The following is a 22,041-nucleotide window of genomic DNA, read 5'->3' on the forward strand; positions in this document are numbered from 1 at the left end:
TGTTGCGACAATGCGTGCACACGCTACACTCGTTGATCGCTGGATTACCCACATCTTCATGCAGTTATTCGCAAAGGGGGACCGATATCGTTTCACTGTGATACGAGGCTCCAAAAAGCGTTAGAGCCTCTGTCACACAAATTAGAAGAAAAAAACATTTGCAAGGAAATGCTAGAGCGTTATCTTTAAAAGGGCCCATCAACACTTTCTTATTATAATCAAGAAATGAGCTTGCTATCCGAGTTTATTGCTTTATCGATCAATTGCCAGACGCGTTTTTAAAATAATTTTCAAATACAAACAGACTTGCATAGAACTGTGGCACAATTTATGTGCTCACTCACATCTTTTTCATCGAGAAGCGCGGTGGAAGCACCAGAATATGGGGGGGGGGGGGGAGTGACGAAGAAGCAGGAAACTACTTTAAAGCACAGAATTTTGAAATATGAGCTTGAGGGAACTTTGGTGCTACGATCGCTCAGCCATTATGAGAAATATGGGTAGTACATGGATTTGCCTAGTCTTCGTGTTTCTGGGCTTCGAACAAACTCGTGGCTTTGTTTACTGCTGTGTTTTGCTTTTGTTTTGAATAAAAGAACGGATCATTGAGAACTTCGCGAAACGATATAAATTGGTGCGCCTAAATAGTTAAAGTGGTGTACTGGAACTGCAGACTTTCCGAGCTCCGGCTTGCAAAAAAGCGGTTCCAAGCTACCCGAAGCCAGACAGAGGTGTAAGAACGAAGATTAGACAACTCCGTGCATTACCCGACATTCCCACGCTGGCTTAAGCGCCATGCGTTGCAGCTCCCATAGACACTGGTGGCAGAGTTCCCCCGAGTATATTCATGAGAAACTCTATGCTTCGGAGAGCCTTATGACCTCGACCGTGCTGTATCCACCATCCCTGTGATTTCGAAGAGCGCAGGATGCAAAATCGCGCGTTCAAGTAACTGCCGCGTGGTGGCAGCATCGTAGCGTTCCCGAATTACGAAACAGTCGATTTCACCGTTAACCTAAACTTCCAATATATCGTATCTGAGCGCACCCCAACTTTATGCCTTCTCGGTTCGGAGAACGGCGACTCAGCGCGGCCGATGACCCCACTGTAGGAGGGCGTTCTTGACTTCCCGCTTTTTCTTGGCTTGTTTTCCTCAACAATAGGCGAAGAAACAGGTGAATGTGCTTTGCCTGCTGCATGCAGCCACCGAAAAATCTGCCCCAGCCGAGGCTTAACACAGCTTACTCCGGTGTCCTCCTGACCTGAACTCCAATCAGACATCGCACAAAAGTACCGAATGCTATGTGAATTTAAAAGTGTGCAGCATTTCTTAGGCGCACGATGTCGCGCTTCGGCGTCGGCGCCATCCACACACAAAAAGGCAAAACTACCCGAAAAAGAAGTAACGGGGCCCAATAGGCGCGCGCAATGAATAGATAGATCATTGAGGAGGAACCACAGAGGGAAATGTGCCGCGTGTAAACAGCTTAGTCTCCAAACACGCTCCACAGGGATGAAGCACCCGGGGAATGCAGGCAGCGCGCAAAGTGTTGCCAAGGTGACTAGCCGTCCTCCTCCTCCTCTCCTGGCTCAGTTTTTCCCCGTATTTTGCTGGCGACGGTTCGCGTTGCGTCGCAGTCACTCGACCACGGCCGCCTGGATTCGACGATCTAGGAATTACGACGGGGTGCTTGTGTGTACGCTTGGATCAGCGTGGGCTGCTGCTTTTAAGTTTCACTGCACCCATTAAGTCTGGAGCAAGTCTCGACACGTCACCACGCCGCGCTGTATATCTCTGGCTTCGAGATAGTCACGACCAACATACGACAGCAACAGTTGGGAAGGCCAACATGGCAGCCGAGAAGACAGCAGGCCGATCAGATATATACTTCAGTCCGAGTCAGGGCAGAAATCAGCACTGGATTTTTTCGCTAGTAGGTTATCATTCTTTATTCTACTCTACTTGTCGCGTGTGCGATACGGATTGCACTTGCTGGCAATGGGCTCGGTCGTGTTGTATATCGCGCGCACGAAATGTACCACGAAGGTCAGCTTGGGCGTCTGCAGTTCGCCTGTGCTTTGCAGCCACCTGGAAATTGGCTGCCATTGCCGTCGGCCTCCCATACGCTCGCTCATCGAGTGCTCGCCTGTCTTCGCCGCCGCGATGAGCTCCGGGCTGACGATATTGGGCTGAGACCTCGTCGCTGTATTGGGAGTTGTCGAAAACACGTTGCGGGTTCTCGTAACGAGCTTAGTTGTAGTATGTCGCTTGCTGTAAGTGCACCATCACGGACTGGCGGTGCTTTCGCTAGCATCGGAAATCACTGAAAATTGGTCGCCATTACAGTTGGCTTTCCCGTCTGTCGGTCGCAAACAGCTTGGTGCCGTCCGCTGGCCGCGGCGGCGGACTCGCGTTTGCGCACTGCACTCGCTCGAGTTTGTGGAAAAGGGCCGCATTATCGTCGATTTCTTCAGCGCTAGCTCCAAACCAGCTGGCGCTGTTCGTGGCGGCGGCCAAGCGTACGCTCACTCTCCTGTTCGAAGTTCACTGGCGGCAGACACTCCGCGTGCAGCGCCGTGTTTGGTCTCTCGTTCGCTTGCTCGAGCTGAACGACATCGCTCGCTTAGAACGCTCTGACTTCTTGGCGGCACGGTGGTTCGCGGAGTTGTGGCTGCGGCCACCGCTCCTAAGCTGTTGCGCTACGGGAATCTAAACGAGTCTGTGATGATGTGTGACATCACGGTGATATTATTAGCATGTGATATATCACGTATGTTTTTATTTCACCTTGCACGTATTTCTCATATGCATTCGTATTCATCCTCTGCCACGTGTGACTCACTATTTTACATACTTATTGTGCAGCCGTGGGCACACGCCGAAGGCTGTGTGCGCTGGCGTCTGCGATGCCTGTCATCCATCTCTTTCGTCAGAGCAGCTTCAGAAGGAATGTACGAGATGTGAAGGTAAAGTTATTTGTGTGTCATATTTACACGCATGTTTTATATTAACTTGAATGTACTTGTCATATGCGTGCATCTTCATCTTCTGTCACGTGTGTCTAACTATTTTTACTGTGCCATTGTGCGTGCCGCCGTGGGAATACAACAGGCAGAAAGCTGCGTGCGCTGGCGGTTGCAATGACTGTCATCTAACGCTTCCGTCGGAGGAGCTCCCCAAGGAGTGAACAGGATTTGACAACTAGACTGGACTTGTACACTTTACCATGAATTCACTTAAAAGAATGGATAAACTTCATATGTAGAAAAATAAATGATTTTGATGTCTCACTTTTGTCTTTTGTTGTTGCCGTGACTGCGAAAGCAGTTACACGTAGGTGGCTAACTACTTTTTCACGTGTTTTTTTCTGCGCTATTTGTTGCTCACTGCGCAGAAAAACAGGCGAAAAAAGTATTAGGCCTGGCGGAAAATAAACAAAAAGCAATGTTTGAGCTGGGGATAAAAAGTTCATCCGATTGGAGTATTTGAGTGGATCAACCGCTCGTACGGCGAGGTGCGACTGTGAGGACTAACGGTTGCCCGGTAAGGTGTAAATGTGAGAATTAACAGTTGCCCTATAAGGCGCAAATGTGAGGACTAAATGTTAGCCCTTTGAGGTGAATTGTGGGACTTACGGTTACTCATTAAGGTGTAAATGTGGGGACTAAATCTTTGTTCTTTGAGCTAGTCTGCGGGGACTAACTGTTAGACCCGGTGCCGTTAATCCTTAAAGGAATTAATGGTTGTGGCAACCCCATTGGTCCCCAAAAGGACGAACCCCACACTCTTTAAACACCCTTTTGCCTTAGAGTGCACCTCCACTGCGCATTTTCGTCTCGTCACCCTCGGATGCGGGCCGGGTCTATATATGAGCGGCAGAGCTCGCGTTCTGAATTCATTCAAAGGCGTCTCTACTTGGCTTTCACTTGATTTGGCTCTTTGCTTGACTCGAGTAGACGCAACACTCTTCATACCCCCACCACTCTGCGACACATTTACTCGAGTTCCCCCGTGGGAAGATGCAGGTAACAATTTTTTTCAGGCACCTTTGTTTCTCTTCGTATCAATCTACTATAGAACGGTCAGTCAGTCAAATAACTTTATTGAAGTCCTGAGGGGCTGATTCCCCTAAAGGGGCAGGTTCGGCAGACAGGCCGCAACCACGTGGGGACGGGCAGGACGAGCCCCACCATGGGCCCTCTGGACTGCCCGAAGTTGGACGTCACAGTCAAAATTATGTGTTCGCCAATGTAACTGATCACAGCAACCAATGCTTTATGAAGTGAAATAAAGTTCCCACCACCTAAAATCATACAGTAATCCATCACATGATGGGTTCCAAACTGGGTTCCGTGAACGCATCTTACGGTTCCGCAAGCACCCAGAGCGAGTGCATCCCACTTCCGTTTTACCCCCATTAGCAACTATAACATTTCTTCAGACAAGCAAATTTACATTGAATTTTCACTTGAACGCACGCCTCATCCACGCATGGGGCGTGGACGAGGCGTGGTCGAGGCAACACTGAAGACTCGTCGTTTTGTGCCGCCACAGAACGTTCATAGATTACGGAGCCGCGGACACAGCACGCGTGGAGTGCTCGCGAGAACAAGTTCAAACTAAGGAGGTTGAAAGAAAAAAAAAGTCTCCTTGATTAAAACGACATAAATAGGTATCGGTGGTTTATTGATGGCTCATGGAATGTCGGTTGTCAGGCGGCGCAGTTTTCACGGACGCCTATTTGCCACTCTTGCATGTAGGTTTCGTGATTAAAACGCGCGTGTCGCTTAGTGCTGGCTATAGTCTCAAAGAGCACTTAGGTTTGCTTTACAATTGGTGTATCGGTTGATGACAGTTTCCTTATGCGACTGGCATTCCCCCCTTTCTGTTTTCTAAACCAAATAAATAAAACGGACGTTTGTACGTTCAGCACTTGGTTTGCGTGAACACATATACTCAGCGCAGTGCCTGAAGGTCGGCGAGCGCCTTTTACGTGAACAGACGAGTGGTGCCTGCAGAGGAAATTACAGGTTCTACATCAATGGCAAGATTTAAGGAAATACAATAGGCCAGCGCGGGCAGTGTTAATACAGCAGCTGCGCGCGTCAGAAACTTCAATGCATGGTCTTCTCAAGAGGAAGTATGGATTTCACTTTCGGCACCCTGAAAAAGCAGTTTGTGTTCCCCAAAGCAAAAAAGTTTGACAACCCCTGTCCTGGATAAACCAGAATGAACAAAGAAATTAGTACAATCAATTTCCGCAGGAACTAACTATATTGGTGAAATGATGCATGCGATCTTCAGCTGGGCGGCGTATTGTTGTATCAATCAATTGTGCCCAGTAGCCGCGTTTCAGAAGGGCACAGCATTATATATAACACAATGACTTTTGCGTTCCGAATACATCTTCTGGTAATGTGACGCTGTATGATCCCTAAAAAAAATTCGTTTGATTTCGTCAATTTTCACCGAAACGTACAGTCACGAGAAAATGTGTGGAAAGAGCAGACGTAGAAGAAAACATATTTGGCGTTGAAGGCTTGGTAAGAAAGGCAAACTACTTAGCAGGAAGAACGGGCGAATACACGCAAGTGTTACTTACCTGTCAGAGTAGTACGTAGACATGAGCTTGGCAATCATTGCGCCCCAGTCTCCTCCTTGTACGTAGAATCTCTTCCGTCCGAGACGGTCCATCAGCTTCACGAACACACGCGCTGCCTCCAAACTATTGAAACCTGCATACAGGTTGTGTTGTCACGGCTTGGGTGAATCCTTTGTCCGTATTTCCACAAACAAAGCTGCAGCCCAATAAACGGTTCCCATCAAAATGGCGACAACGCTTTTGTGCAGTAAAACTGCCCAGTGTCAGCTATACAAGCAGCTTAGCGGACATCTTCGTCTTCAATTGACAAAACACATAAGCAAATCGGTAATGTTTCAGAAGTGAGTGGGAGTACAGTAAATTTCAATGTCAAAATAGTGACTTTCGAAGCTCAGTGAACATCAATAAAATATGCGTTTTTTTATCTTTCCTGGCAAAGCTCTTTCATTCCTAAATATTGCAAAAAATTTGCTTTAAACGTTATATAGGATGTGAAAATGCTAGTTGCAGCACAGAGCTTGGTAGTTCACTGTAGCAGTTTCGCACAGCCATATAATGCTTCCTCGCGATACTAGGCATCAAAATATTCGGTACATGTTCCTTCAGATTACCACAACGGTTTTCCCAAACGGACCCCCCAACCCTTATTTGTTCGTTCAATTTTCAGAGAAAGCCTATTATCTTGTTTTTCATAAAGGCAGTGCCTAAATTTACTCTCTTTTATTGTAGCACAAAAAGAAACTTGACAAAAGTTCCTCCTTTTCCTTGGAAGTCATTTGTGATGAAAGCATCCTGACTGCGATAATGAAAAGTGCTAAGATCTCTGACAGACGAATTTCAATTGCCAATTTGCCATACACCAAGAAAGTCACATAAATCACCGGCTAGATTTAAGAGAATATTTACGGCATCTAAAGATAAACCAAAAGCGCGTAAATCTGTGCTAGTCAACGACGCTTCAAAATAAACAAAAAACGAGTCATTGACAACACGAGAGTTATAGCGTACAAAGTGTTGTTCGTGAGCCCTGCTCCTGTCTAAAGCATTCCGAACTGATTCATGAGCATGTTGGTTTTCACAACACTTCTGAGGACCAACTCACTTCTTAAAAAGGCGCAACATAGAAGCTTTAAAAGATTATCTTGTGCCATCATCACGCGCATAGTATAATGTGAATTAGAATTTATAGGAAGTGGTCTTGCTAAATAGGTGGACAAAGAAAGTGTAGCCTTTATTTTGTCAGTCCATAGTGAGAACCCAACCAGCTCTTCGCCGTACTTTTTTTTTTCAAATGAGTATGCAAAGGAATGAATCAGCTCACCCACCAAAATTGCTTAAAATGATTTGATAAAAGACAGTTTTAACGCACCCGTCTTTCAGTTCAGCGCCATCGTCGTTGCCGTTGCTCTCGGTAGCGTACGTAACCAATAGGCATGAACAAATAAAATGAAAGAAGAAACAATGGCATTTGAACCTGGGCCCTCTGCATGGCAGTGGAGTATTCTAGCATATGGGCGAAACTCCTAAAGCCGTGGGTCTGTCCCTCCTAGCTCCTACGTGACCACCTAGTTCGATGACTCATTCAGCAGGTTTGGAGAGACAACCATAGAGACAGACGAAAGGACGGACAGACGGACGATTCACGGTTTGCCGATAAAACCCTCCGAAGCTTCACCCCACTCATCATCATTCATTCCATGGATATGCTGTAATTCTTTCTTTAATACATGGGGATAACGCCCTCAAATGTCGCTATCTAGGCTGATGCTCATTTGCAAAAAGACAGGCGTCATGCAATGCAAGGAATTGCGTTGACCTATGTAATACAGGGTGGTAAAAAGTAAAATAACCACTCACCTCACAACGCTAACCGGACCGAGCCCGGGCACGAGGTGAAAAGACGTCGGGCTGCCGAAGCCCGGTCCACGCGCCAGGCTAGGCTCGGACTTTTGGTCTACTCGGAGTCCGCACAGACGTGTAACATAGACTACATTGTCAAAATCAAGACAAGAAGGTTCTCTGACCCACACAGTGCCATTGATGTTTCAAAGCGTGGCAAACCCGTTGCGAGCGAGCCACCGGCCTATCACGTCTTCTTCGTGTACAGCCTTCGGTATTTGAACGCGTCATGCCTTAAAGCAAGACTGGACTAAGGGCTTCCAAGACAACTCTGTCAGAGCGCTCAAGGTAACCAGCCGGCGGCTATTTTCGCACTTTCCGTCGAACGGAGTGGGTCTGGTGTCTGGAGCATTACCCCACAGGGACCAAAAGTGATAGAGTAGGTTCCCTAGTCGCCAATTGCCGAAGGTCTCGGTGCTCGCTCCGTGCCTTGGGAAAACATGGGAGCGTAGACTGCCTGCCTGTTGCTCGCGGTTGTGGTTCAAGGTTTACAGTTCGCGGCAGGGACAATAGAGGAGAATGAGATGCGTGGCAGAAAGAAAAAAGCGGCGATTATGTTGGGCAAGAAAAGCTGGAAGGTATTGAGAAATAAAATACTACCACCGTGAAGATGTTCCAAGCAGTTTTCTTTCTCCGGGTGCAAATGTTTTGCCGATTGACAACATGGGACAGCCTCAACGCCACTGCGCCGGCGCAAGTGATACCGGCAGCAAATGACGCAGGCGTAACTCGCTGAACCGGCTGATCGTGCAGTCGTTCCACTGTGAGGCTACCGAGAAAGTTCTGGCGGATTGGCCGCGCCTTACCGCAGCATTGCCACTTGCGGCTACCAAGTCGACCGACGCAACGTCATCAGCAGGCCTGAAAAGTTGCCATAGTAACTTGCGCCACTTCCGTGAAAATAGAGGCACTGCATCCGTCCTGTTCGAAACACCTTTTCGTTTATGGGTGCACGTGAGTAGAGCACCTCCACGTCACTGTAAAAAGTCGAACAATGTTTGGCTGCCAGTGCTTCCACGCTCACAGCTTTTTGCCTCAATTATATTTTAGTGTGTATTCATCGCCAGGTTGTTATTCATTAGCCTCTTGAATTGGGCTGGTTGGCATATACTGACAAAAACAGCGCTGTGTTTGTGTCTTCTCGTCTCTGTCCTGTTCCAGTGCGGTTAGTTCTTTCTTTGTTGTTCAAGTCCTGGGATGTCGAGCTAAACCGTGGTCTACCCCACCAGACGACCGTAACAAAGAATTCCTGCAGATTGTTAAATCGCTACATGGCAAATTTGATGCCAAAGGTGAAGAGGTGATCTCTGGTCTGAGTGAAGAGGCTAAGCATTCAATGGAGAAGTAAATCGTCGATATTGACAACAGACTTTCGGCAGATGAACAAAGCATTCGACCAGCTGGGAGCTGGGGGTCAACCGGGGGGGGGGGGGGGCATAGCGCTTCAGATGGCCGTACTCAACTGACGCCTTAATGAATTGGAAAGCCATTCACGTCGAGAAAATAATATTTAATGAACCCTTATATTTGGTTTTCGCGACAAATAATTCGGACGAAGAAGAGTGAACAGTATGCACGCACACTTCAACTGTGTTAACAGAAGACCAAAGCGGATCTATAAGAACAAACAGCAGCCTGACACGGCCGTACATATCACAACAAAATTACGAAGGATAATCGTACCTATAAAACCTACAGTTACAACGTCAAGACGCAGCAGATGTTTATAAACAATCTAACCAAGATACACAAAGGCATGCGCACAGACGGACACCGAAAATACAGTAGACTTTCCCACATTACTACTATAATTCGATACCTACAACCATCTAAAAACTGCAGTTCCTTAGAAATCCGTCAGCGAAGGCATCCTTACGCATTTGTCACTGCTAGCAATGAAGAAGACTTCCATAATTTTTTTTCATTTTGTCGTTTCACTTGCACAGCATTACTCTATCTCTTAAGTTCGTTGTACATCCGCATCACCTACAGAGCAATATTTCATGGCAGCGTAGATATCACTGCTGAAAGTTGGGCCCAGTCAGAGAAAAAAAAATGTGCTTGTTATTGAATTCAGCCTTAAGCGTGAACCGCAATTGCAGCGACGAGCGTAATTCTTAATCCGCAGACTTGGCCGTTTCTTCGCTAATAGGCGCAGACCTATTATCATCCAATTTTTGTCTTAGCTAAAAGAAACGATTCTGTCTTCCAGAAACGCGTTAAAATAAACTGGTGTGTCTATAACTGAAGACTTTTGTAAGGCAAATTTTTCACTCTGATGATTATTAAGCTATACATCAACGAAAAATGTTACATCTACTCGCCTGATATAGCAGGGTCTGCGAACTGCGATTGGGCAATGCTCCCACTGCTGCTGAAATGTCGTCGGTTGTTACGAACCGCTGTTCTGATGCGTCTTTTGTTTTCAAAGTTGACCATCAAGAACGCAACCAGTCTTCTCAAGGTGTATCATTTTTATTCTCAAATGTGCGCAACCTATTCAATAAACGCGGCGCTCAAGCACCTATTTTTCATTCATGCGCCGCAGACGTGGTTGCACTGATCACATTGGTTGACCGATCAAATTTTCAGTGAAGAGTTCTTTCACTATGACAAGAATTATGCTGTGTACCGCAAGGGCTGCGATCTGAAACTTGGTGGCATCCTCATTGCTGTTGCTGACCACTTAGTGTCCTCTAAGATTGCACTGACGACATCCTTACAATTGGTTTGTGTGCGTGCTGTCTTAAACTACCAAAACGCACTGCTTTGTGCTTGTTGTCAGCCACAAAATACACCAACTACTTTCTGCAATGAACTGCATCACGTTTCTAATTTTCTGGTTTCAGAATTTGCCACAAAGAGCAGCACCAGATGCGGACCAAGGCCTCCTCAGTGAAGCGTCGGAGGCTGTGATTTCCCAGCCAGACCTCGCTGACCAGCCAGACCCCGCCGCGCTCGAGTGACTGCAACTCGTCACTCGAGCGCGGCGGGCTGTTCAGGCCAGAGAGTTCCTAGAAAAAGGAACCCTCCCACCCTCATTCACAAGCTTTACTCGATAAATGATTTCTCTCACTCTCTCTTTCTTGGAATTTCCACATTCCTCATTGTCTCTTTTGGGTGATTTCAATTTGCCGAAAATGAATTAGGCCTCGCAGTTTCTTTCGGTCATTGGTTCGTCTGTTGAAAGTCAATCTTTCATTGACCTGTGCTTGCATTTTAATCTCACTCAACTTATTTGTGAGCCTACCAAAACTGGCAACACTTCATCAAATACTCTCGACCTGGTGCTACTCAACAACTCCAACACAGTACAATAATTGAACTGTTTACCCAGAATAAACTATTATTGTCTGTTACAATTTTTGTAAAGAACCACGTAACATGTGATACAAGCAATTCAAAATTTATCAGAGATTATGCGAGAGGACAGTGCACTGCAACTAACAAAAAGCTTGCACTTATCTTTAACGAGCAGATACCAGATAATTGGATCTTGTTTACAAATAAAGCCACGTAACTTGTTGCTGAATATGTTCCACTGTGCAAGCAGAAAACGTTCTCCTTCGTTTTCAACATCAAAAGAATAAAAAGAAAACTCCTTTGTCGACTTGCGAAACGCACTTGACGTTCTACGCGTTGGAATGATTACTGTAACACACTGCACCCATATCGCATCGCGTTATGTGAATCAAAGCCCGTCTTCATTTTTACATATCTACCTTCACTTCTTTCCCCCAGTCCAGCGAAGTTTTAGAGCGCTTATCAAATAAACAAATAACATATATCTTACAGGCTCTGACGATTGCACAATGAACAATGAAGATTGTCGCTCCGACCACAGCTGTGTGAGCAAGAACAAGTCGTTTAGTTTGCTTTGTGACGGAGATGAGATAGATGAATGCATCATCACCACCACCATCATCATCATCAACAGCCTGACTACGTCCACTGCAGGACAAAGGCCTCTCCCATGTTCCGCCAGTCAACTCGGTCCTGTGCTTGCTGCTGCCAATTTATGTCGCAAACTTCTTAATCTCATCTGCCCACGTAACCTTCTGTCTTCCCCTAACCCGCTCGCCTTCCCTAGGAATTCAGTTAGCTACCCTTATTTACCAGAGGTTATCCTGTCTACGCGCTACATGCCCGGCCCATGACCATTTCCTCTTTTTAATTTTAACTATGATATCCTTAACTCCGGTTTGTTCCCTAATCCACTCTGCTCTCTTCTTGTCTCTCAAGGTTACACCTACCGTTTTCTTTTCCATTGCTCGCTGCATCGCCCTCAATTTAAGCTGAACCCTCTTTGTAAGTCTCCAGGTTTCTTCTCCGTAGCTAAGTACATGCAAGATACAGCTGTTATATACCTTTCTCTTGAGGGATAGTGGCAATCTACCCGTCATGATTTGAGAGTGCTTGTGAAATGTGCTCCACCCCATTCTTATTCTTGTAGTTACTTCAATCTCGTGGTTCGGCTCCGCGGTTATTACCTGTCCTATGTAGACATAGTCTTTTACAACTTCAATTGCACTATCTCGAAGATGAATGCATGAGAACTTGCCATACTGCGGCAGCATGTGATGGGTTTACCTTCAATACTGAACACGTTGGAGGATGTGAGAAAAATATGGACGCCAAAGACGCCATTCGGATTGACGACTACATAGTGTATGAAAAAGCAAAATGTGTCTTTGCTGCTTCTTTGACAGTTTGGTAGAATTTTTCAGGTCGTTGCCAGTTAATTAGGCACAATGGTTTCTTTTCTTGTTTTCGGTTATCTGAAAAAATATGTTTTTGTTATTTTTGCTATTTCAATTCTCTTCGCGTCAACTAAGCTAAAGCATCTTCTTCTATTTACATCAGTGTTCTTTGTTTTCGTTTATTTCAGTGGCTTGCTACATTCGTTTAATGACCTTGCATAAAATATTAGGTGCGAAGTTTCTTAAGGTCGATCTCAGTCCGGAGTGCAGCGTGACCACCCTTAGTGCGCATGCCCATTCCTTCCCCTCTTTCTCTCCTCCCCTAAGCTTCCCCTCTCTCATCTCGGACCGCCCACGCAGGCAGCATCCGCTAGCGAGTTTTTCTGTAGAACCGACTGCTTGCGCTGCACAACTGTTCACTGCTACCCCGTATAAATATATTTTCTCTATGCGTTCTTGAAGAACAAAATTCGCAGCGTGTGCGTTAACTAAAAGTGAACTGCGGGCCTCTTGTGTCCAGTCGGCGTTTTCTGTCTCTATTGCCCTTTAGCAGCGATTGGCATGCTCCAGCAGGAAACACGAGTTCATCACTGCGTGCTTTGCAGCTCCCCAGGTTTTGAATGCGAAGCATTTTTAGCAAACTTCGGCCATTTTGCCCATATCTATCTATCTATCTATCTATCTATCTATCTATCTATCTATCTATCTATCTATCTATCTATCTATCTATCTATCTATCTATCTATCTATCTATCTATCTATCTATCTATCTATCTATCTATCTATCTCTATCTATATCTATCTATATCTACCTATATCTATCTATATCTATGTTTATCTATCTATCTATCTATCTATCTATCTATCTATCTATCTATCTATCTATCTATCTATCTATCTATCTATCTATCTATCTATCTATCTATCTATCTATTTATCTATCTATCTATCTCTATCTACCTATATCTACCTATATCTATCTATATCTATCTATCTATCTATCTATCTATCTATCTATCTATCTATCTATCTATCTATCTATCTATCTATCTATCTATCTATCTATCTGTCTGTCTGTCTGTCTGTCTGTCCGTGTGTCTACGACATTTAGCTCTCCTGGCCGTTTCAATAATGAAATACATGCGAAAATTGGTATGGCATAACATGACTGTATGACAAGCATAAATGACTAGTTATAACATGAAAGTCATCACACGTATGTCATGAATGCCATGATTTACATGGCATGATCTTGCTGCTCTTGTGATGGTTTCGTTCACATGACATATTGCAAAACTGGTATCGTATGACATGACTGCATGGTAAATAAAAGTGACAAGCCCTAACGTGGAAATCATGACATGCATATCATGTCAGTCATGACTGACCGCCACGCTCATGATGCGCTCCCGGTCGTCTCGCTAGCTTCACATATACCAAATTTGATACTACGTGACGTGAATAGACGACAAAGGTAAATGAGAAGTCCAAACATGATAATCATGACATGCGCATGATGTAAAACCTGACTACATGCTACCCTCACAGCGCGCTCGCGGCCATTTTCCTAGCTTCCCATATACCAAATTTGGTATTACATGACGTAAATGAGCGATGAACACAAATGTCAGGTGCAAACATGATAATCATGACACTGAGTTCAAGCACTAAGTAATTTACATGCCTACCACTGCTGATGCTAGTATTGCAAACGTTAGTGGTGCCATCGTTACGCTACTATAAACAACATACTTGCATCTTATCTAAGTACTTGAGTGTGCATAACATTTTTGCTTGTGTTTACTGTGTACTACATTCACCCGCCTCGTAACGTTGTGCTAAATATAAAGTGACATTTTGACCTTTCTCATTTGTGCATCGCATGTCATACATTCGCACTGTACGTGGGATCTGCCAATTTTTTCTCTTGCGCAACGCCGCGATGAGCGCCAGTGTCATCGCAGCCGCCATAGTAAGCATTAGCACCCACTGCTTCGCATCTACATAGGTGCCCTTTCATGGGATATGGCGTAATTTTTTATAGTACACGCTAGAAAAAATGTCGTTCATAGCTTTCCGTTTTCTGAAGCTATTTTGCATTATTTCTTCTCTTCTTCTCCTTCAGTCGTGGCATTCTCGCTTCGCTTACTATACCTTAATGCCTCGACAGTCTGATGTTCTTAAACATATGCATTGAAATATCAATTACAAAAAGTTGGCACTAAAAGGTTTCCCTGAAATCGTTGTCGAAAGACTATAGTCTTGCGTCTGGAGAGAGTGAACAAAGCGTTTATGTAATGTTCTGCGCAAGAAAATCAGTTAATTGTGTTCTGGAGCCCCTGCGTTAGAGAGTCTCGATCCGTACAGCGAAGGCGAACGAGCGCATCGAGACACGTTAGATACGAGCGCTATCTGGCACTTATCTTCGAAAACGAAGGAAGGCGTGCGCGTCTGTCTCGGAGGCGATAAGGTGTAGAACGCAAAGTGACGGGCAGGTCTCCGGACTCGCACACCTGCTGGAGGCGAAGAATGCGCTGAGAGCGCGATGGAAAAAGCAGAACCTAAACAGAAGGCTGTGACCTAAACTAAGAGAAATAAAAAGATCGAAGTACATTCCAGATAGCTGAGTGCGCAACACTGGGACGAGGTTTGTAATGAGGTGGATGCTAAAATTAGACTGGGAAGCAAGTGGAGCCTTCTGAAAAACCTATTCGCCGACAGCAACAAACCGACCACGAGCAATGCCCGGATAATGTCGATAGAGTCGTACATCTGCACACGAATGAAAGCACTAGTCTCCAGGACCTTGCTGACACCCTGGAATACATGTACCTGCCGACAGAGAGAAAATCAGTCCTCTTGCATGACCAGACACGCGAGCACAAAGGGACACCTCACGGTCGCTGGATCATCTATTCAATGTCTCGGAGATTGGGCACGCTTTTCTTGGCCTAAACAGCCGCTCGACCACTGGTCCAGATGGAGTCCCTAACAAAGTGCTCAGAAATCTAGATGACCAAGCCATCCAAATCATTACGAACAAAACAAACGAAATACGGACTGCGGGCTCTGTACCGCATGAACGGCAAACTGCCAATGTATTTTTCATCCCCCAACCCGAAAACCACTCCATGCCGAGAACTTGAGAACAATTTACCTTACTCCGTGTTTTAGAAAGGTCGCCGAATATGCCCTTTACAACAGAATTGCAGAGCACATCGAATGAAACAGCCTTTTTCGCCACAATCTCATAGGCTTCTGAAAATCACTACCTACACAGGACGCCATGCTCCTCATCAGGAGCGCAGTCATAGACAATAAAACGAGGGACGTAAAAGTAAAATTCCACAACTATGTCAGATCATTTTAGGAGCCAAGCTCCTTAAGCTGTGGGTCGTGTGTCCGCGATGTATGTATGTATGTATGTATGTATGTATGTATGTATGTATGTATGTATGTATGTATGTATGTATGTATGTATGTATGTATGTATGTATGTATGTATGTATGTATGTATGTATGTATGTATGTATGTATGTATGTATGTATGTATGTATGTATGCATGCATGCATGTATGTATGTATGTATGTATGTATGCAGTAGTAGTAGCAGTAGTAGTAGGTAGCCACTTCTCGTTTAGTTCTTGGAATGTCCGATGGATGGCGGCACATCTATATGATGAATTTATGATGAAAAGATGCAAGACTGCAGTACTTTGAGTGTTCACTTAATGAACGAATGGACGCACAGACAGACAAGTAGACAGATATACGGACGGATGGACAGAGAGACAGATTATTGATGGAGGAATAGACGGGCGCACAGACGGACGGATGGATGGACGCACAGACAAACACACGGACACACACGCACTGATGGACGCACGGACGGACAGATGGACACACGTACGGACGCATGGATGGATGGGAGCAAGAGAGAACGGACGGATGGAAGCGCGGATGGACTAATGGATGCTTCGCCCACTCATCCTTATTCACTCCGTGGATATTCTTTGATTTTTCTGACCCACCGGCCACCATAAAACATCGGACAGAACATAAGCCGAAGGCACAAGCTGGCAAACAGCGGCACCACCCAATGGTCGTTGCTTTCACCGCTTCTTCTCAACATCACTATGCACAATCTGTTGAACTAACTCTCGAAAGTCCAGGAGGTAGGACACACGACTTACGCGGGTGACATTACCGTCTGGTCTGCAAGCGGCCCACTAGTCAATCTGGAGCAGGAACTACGGCATGCGCTGGATACCACAAGAGCTTTCCTTCAAAATACGGGGATGAAGCTATCTTCCAGCAAATCAGAGCTCCTTTTGTGTAAATACAGCCCCAGGAAGGGACAGCTCCTTAGCTCTCTCCCTGTTTACCTACACATGAAGGATGGAGGCAGTATCCCAAAATACAACACAATCAAGGTCCTGGCATGGTCGTTGGTGCTGACAGCGGTGACAACGTGTAGGCCCTCAAAATTTCAGAGAAGAGTGTCCTCAACTTAACCAGGGTCTTAACAAGGGTCTCCGGTAGAAAGGCTGGTCTGAAAGAGGACAACCTCATGTGGGCATTTCACACCTTTCTCATCAGCCACGTGACGTATGCTGCCACATTTCTCAACTTACTGGAAGGATACAGATCTCAACAAAATTGCTACATCAATTAGAACAGGATTGAAAACGGTCCTGAGCCTCCCTCGCAACACTTGTACAGAACGACTCCTCCAGTCGGGCGTGCACAATACAGCTACCAAACTCTTTGAGGCAAAGCGGCATGCATAGACTAGTCGGCACTCACTCTCAGGGGTGGGCAACGAAATTTTGTTAGAAGCTGACTTTCAGACCCTCTTTATGCCGCCAGTGAAGCCCCAACTTTGCACACACGCCATGAAAGTGATAGCAGTTGATCCGATTCCCAGAAACATGCACCCGGCCTACAATGAAGAACGCTAAAAGCGAGAGCCAAGGCAATATTCGCCAAGATAATATGCAACAATGCGCAGGTTCTCTTCGTTGATTCTGCAAAATATCGGAATCGAGGCGCCTACGCAGTCTCCATGGTGGACGCCCACGGCTCGCTTGTACCCCGGTATAGTAACCAACTTCACCCATGAAGCAGAAGAAATGGCCATTGCGCTTGCGCTTCGAAGCTGCACGGGAGCGCCTGTGATTTGCTCGGACTCTAGAACAGCCATAAGAACGTTTTCGGCGACCTTGGTCTCTTCCAAGGCAGCTACGGTTGTTAACAGGCTCTTCAACCACGAGACGAAAGAAAAAAAATCCCGTCCTCACACATCGCAAGGTAAACATGGGAAACATTTCCGGCTTTCCTGGCTGCAATCCAAAAGAGCGGGCACCGAGAACTCACTTTCTGCGTCTGCGGTCCGCCACCTTGCTTCAATGCATCCAGCAAGATCCTCGACCACAAGCACCTTCTCGTATAATATACCAAACTCACCTCTCATCACAGATTAGAACGTCGAACTTTTCCTCACCCTCACACAAATCTCAAAGGAGCACAAGCAATAACTTGCAGATAGTTTCAGGCCCGTACATACACCACACCAACGACACTAAGCAGGATCAATCCTGACTTCTCTACTGTATGTCCACACTGTGGTCAAGAATATAACGATTCCAACCACATGTTCTGGCTGTGCCCTGCCAACGTGCATACAGACTTATCTGACTAGTGCTCCTGGGGCTCCGCCCTTCAAAGCACAAAGCTCATCGCTCAGCTCAAGGCTGCCCAGAGGACCCGTGCCGTCGGCGAAGAACTTTGTTTACCAGTATCGACCTGTGTGGAGCTGCCGGATTGATTGACGGGCCTTTCGACACCGCTTTCTTTCTTTTCATGACCACAGTAATGTTCATACTCACTCCCTCAGTCGTTGGTGTCCGGTATTACGCATCTACACGTGATTTCCTTTAGCGGGAGATGGTGTAATTTATTCAAACCAAACCGTTCGTAGCAATTGTCAGTTATAACAACAAAAGGTTTACGGCTCTTGAGTGTATATATTTGTAGGTTTGATCGTAGTGAAAGCGGCATACCTTTTTTGTGCGGCGCTTCGGAGAATCCGTATCCTGGGATGGAGGGGCAGATGACTTCGAATGCGACCCCCTGCTTTGGAGTCGCCAGTTCTTTGGCGATTTTCAGGAACTCGACCACAGATCCCGGCCATCCGTGGATCATCAGCAGTGTGTACACTTTGGTCTGCATCAAATGAGACATACGGAATAACTCGCAACTAGCAGCCGATGCATGGCCTCGGCTGCCGTTCCCCACGCCTTCAAACTTTGAACTACAAGCGATGAAAGAGAAACAGCACTAACATGTAGTCTTTTATGAAATTTCCAAAGCACAATATTGGCGATGCAAGTAATATCGGGGAGATCACGCAGGCATTCGCCGTCGTAACTATCAGGTGATGCTGACAGTGAAGCCACCAATGATCGCTCTCGTATGTGAACGATCAAAACGTCCTGTCAGGTCCTTTCAGGGATACCGCATCCGCTCATGTTAAGAAAGGTGGTGGTCGTATATAGGCATGTGCAGGAGGGGGGAGGCAACGGCTTGTCGCAGCGCCCCCCCCCCTCTACGTATTAGGTCTATGAATGGACATGGCCACTTGATCTCGCCGCTTTGATGAGGCCTGCCGAGTCATCTCCCGAACAAAAGAGCGCGCTTGAAAGAAAAAGTTGACTGAGAGGTCACGACAGTAGGTGAGGGCGATGCATATTGGCGAGGTAATCGCCCTTGCACTACACGTCACACAATAGTGTAATACCAGTCATCATCCCTCTTTTGTCACAGTCGTCTCCTGCCGTAGTGCGGTCAGCATACCATGCCGTTTTGTTCTTCCAGACTGCTGTTATGTTTGCAACTCCACGCCCTTTATCAAGAAGCTACTGAGCTCATTCCTGGCCGTCTGAGTGGAGGTCTTAGCAGCTCGCTAGAAAACATACTCAGACATTTACGGAAACCACTTTTTCACAAAGTCCTCCGTTCTCGAACTGTTGCAATATTTGAGTAATAAATTATGCCGTGCGTGAGACTGAGTCATAACTGATAACTGTTGTTGATAACTGTTATATATATATATATATATATATATATATATATATATATATATATATATATATATATGATTCAAAAAAGAAATTCTGTGGGTCCGGTGCAAATATAATTAGGAATAAAGGAGCACACCTACGAAAATTTGCTGTTGTTTACTCTAGGTTTCGGCCGTGGCACGGCCTTCGTCAGGATTAACAGAAATACGAGTATGTGGCCGCTTTGATGGGCAGGAATGAACACGTCAGTACAAAACACGTGCGAACAGCATGTGAGTGTCACAAAAATTCTTTGAAACAGCCGTGACTACAGCAAAAAACCATTAAAAAATGTAATACCATAGACAAGATTGTGGGCATTTAAAAGGCATTTGTAACATTCACCATTGACGACGAGGCTCACGCATGAAAAAATAAATAAAAACTAAATAAATATGTGATAACCTTTAGGAAGTATAGAATACGTTAGGGATGCTTCTTTAAATATTTCTCAAAATTGCGGACGTCAGGGCATCGTGGAAAGGCATGACACTTTGCCTACGCATTCGTTAATGCCGGATAACAGACTGTTGAACTTGTGAATCAAGAACGATCCTCGAATTTTGCGATCATGGTGCGATTTAAAGCCCGATTCTAATAGTGTCACCATAATCTTGTCAAACGAATGACTGGTAGATCAAAATGCTTGGACAATGGAAGATGTGGCAAACTGTTTACGTGTGATTTGTGGTTGTTGAAACGGATGAGAAAAGATGTCTCGGTTTGACCGATGTATTGCATGTGGCAGATTGAGCATTCAAGTAAGTAAATGATGTTGCTGCTATCGCAGTTTATGTCCCCTTTAATCCTAAGTGGAAAGTTAGATGCCGTGCTTTTAGCAACAGTCGCAGTGGTCATATGCGCACAAACTTTACATCGCGTTTTTTTACAGGGGTGACAACTAACTGGAGCAATGAATCTAGTCTTGGAAGAAGTTATCATGTCGCGCAAGTTTCTTGATCTTCGATATACAACCCGCGGTGATTCAGTGAAGATGTCCTTAAGCCGACCGCTCTGTGTCAGTAAGCTGTAATGTTTTCTGAGTATATGCGACACGTTAGGAATAGATACAGAATGCGTTAGAATGAGGTTGGTTCGGGATGGTGGCGCTAATCGCTTGTCCTTACTGATGAGCTCTTTCCGATCGAGGCATTTGGCCCGTTGGAGAGCGTCGTCAATTATTTGTGAAGGATATTGTTGTTCGGGTAATGCTTTACGGAGCTGGTCACAGTTGCGAGTGAAATCCCTGTTGTCCGAACAAATTCTTTTAAAACGGATAGCTTGGCTATAGGGGATACTTGTTTTGCAGTGTTTGACATGGCTACTTTTAAAATGAAGATATCTTTGTCAGTCAGTGGGCTTCCTGTATAGGTTTGTCGTTAATTTACCATTGCTTAAAGCTACATTGACGTGAAGGAAGTTTATGGGGACTGGTGAATAAGAGTGGGAAAAGGAGAGGGATGGTTCTACTTTGTTGAAGTCTGCAATGAAAAAAATGTAATGCCGCGTCACCATGGTGCAAATTAAGAAAATGTCGTCAATGAAGCGTTTGTAATAAAGTGGTTTAAGGTCAGGAGTGGCGAGAAAGTTATTTTCTAGAATGCCCATGAAGATGTTCGCATAACTTGGACCTATTTTTGTGCCCATTGAGGTGCCGCTGGTTTGAACATAATGTTCACCGTTAAATTCAAAGTTGTTAAGCTCGAGTATCAGTGATGAAATAGTGCCCAAGGTGGAACCGTCGATGGGTTGGTCATTTACCGAGTCATTGTATGCTTGGAGTACAGAACGAATCCCGTCCACATGGGGTATATTTGTGTACAGTGACACCACATCTAGCGTGACCAGAAGAGCCTCACTCGGAACACGCATATTTACAATGTCACGCAGAAAGTGATTAGTGTCCTTGAAATATGAAAAAAGTTAGGAGGAATTGAACTAATTAAGCTGTCTGCATATCGAGATAGCTTTCTGTGATGGTTCCTATTCCTGAAATTATTGGCCAGCCTGGATTATCTTGTTTATAAATTTTAGGAAGCAGATAAAATCTACCAGCTACCGGACTCAGGGGGACTAAGGATTTAGGCGCAGTTTCTGGAATTTTATTTTTTCTTACAAGCTCTTTTAAAGTTTCTTTTACTTTGGTCTTGAATTCCGCGGTTGGGTAGTAGCTCAAATATCTGTAAAATGTGTGGTCATTTAATTGCCTGTGGGCCTCACGAAGGTAATCAGCCTTATTCATTATTACGATTGCTCCCCCTTTATCGGCCGGTTTGATGACGATGTCGTCTCGGCAAGCCAGGGTCTGGATCGCTTGTTTTTCTTTGTCGCTTAGGTTGCGGTGAAACGGCGATTGCTTCTTGTATGCTTCGAGTACATGTCACTGCACTGCTCGGATGTAAATATCGAGACATTTATCTCTTTGGGAAGGGGGAGTCCAGTGATTAGTAGAAAAAAATGCTGTTTTGATAGATGGAGGCCGAATATGAAAGTATTCGCGTAAACGCATGCTTCTTTCAAAATTGTGTAAGTCACTGATTAGTTGGAATTCATTGTATCCTCCAGTGGCAGGACAAAAGTTCAAACCACGGGAAAGAACGCTCAATTCTTCAGCCGATAACGTGGCACTAGAAATATTTACTATATTCACAGCTTCTGCGGAGGACGAATGCACTGAAGACGTTGCCTCATCAGGAGTGCTGACGCTTGTGCAAATGT

General features: G+C 45.3%; 1 protein-coding gene across 2 annotated transcripts in view; it reads right to left on the minus strand.

Moving 5' to 3' along the window:
- The window catches only part of LOC119174060 (epoxide hydrolase 1), a 130,209-nt gene that overhangs the window by 20,844 nt on the left and 87,324 nt on the right, over positions 1–22,041 (minus strand). For both annotated transcript variants that reach the window (XM_037424843.2, XM_037424842.2), the window contains exons 4-5: positions 18,265–18,427; positions 5,604–5,736 (exon numbers count right to left, since the gene is read on the minus strand). In XM_037424843.2, the coding sequence (XP_037280740.2) occupies positions 5,604–5,736; positions 18,265–18,427 (296 nt within the window). The remainder of the gene's footprint in view (positions 1–5,603; positions 5,737–18,264; positions 18,428–22,041) is intronic.

The sequence above is a fragment of the Rhipicephalus microplus genome, chromosome 5 (assembly GCF_043290135.1).
Source record: "Rhipicephalus microplus isolate Deutch F79 chromosome 5, USDA_Rmic, whole genome shotgun sequence".
NCBI lineage: Eukaryota > Metazoa > Arthropoda > Arachnida > Ixodida > Ixodidae > Rhipicephalus > Rhipicephalus microplus.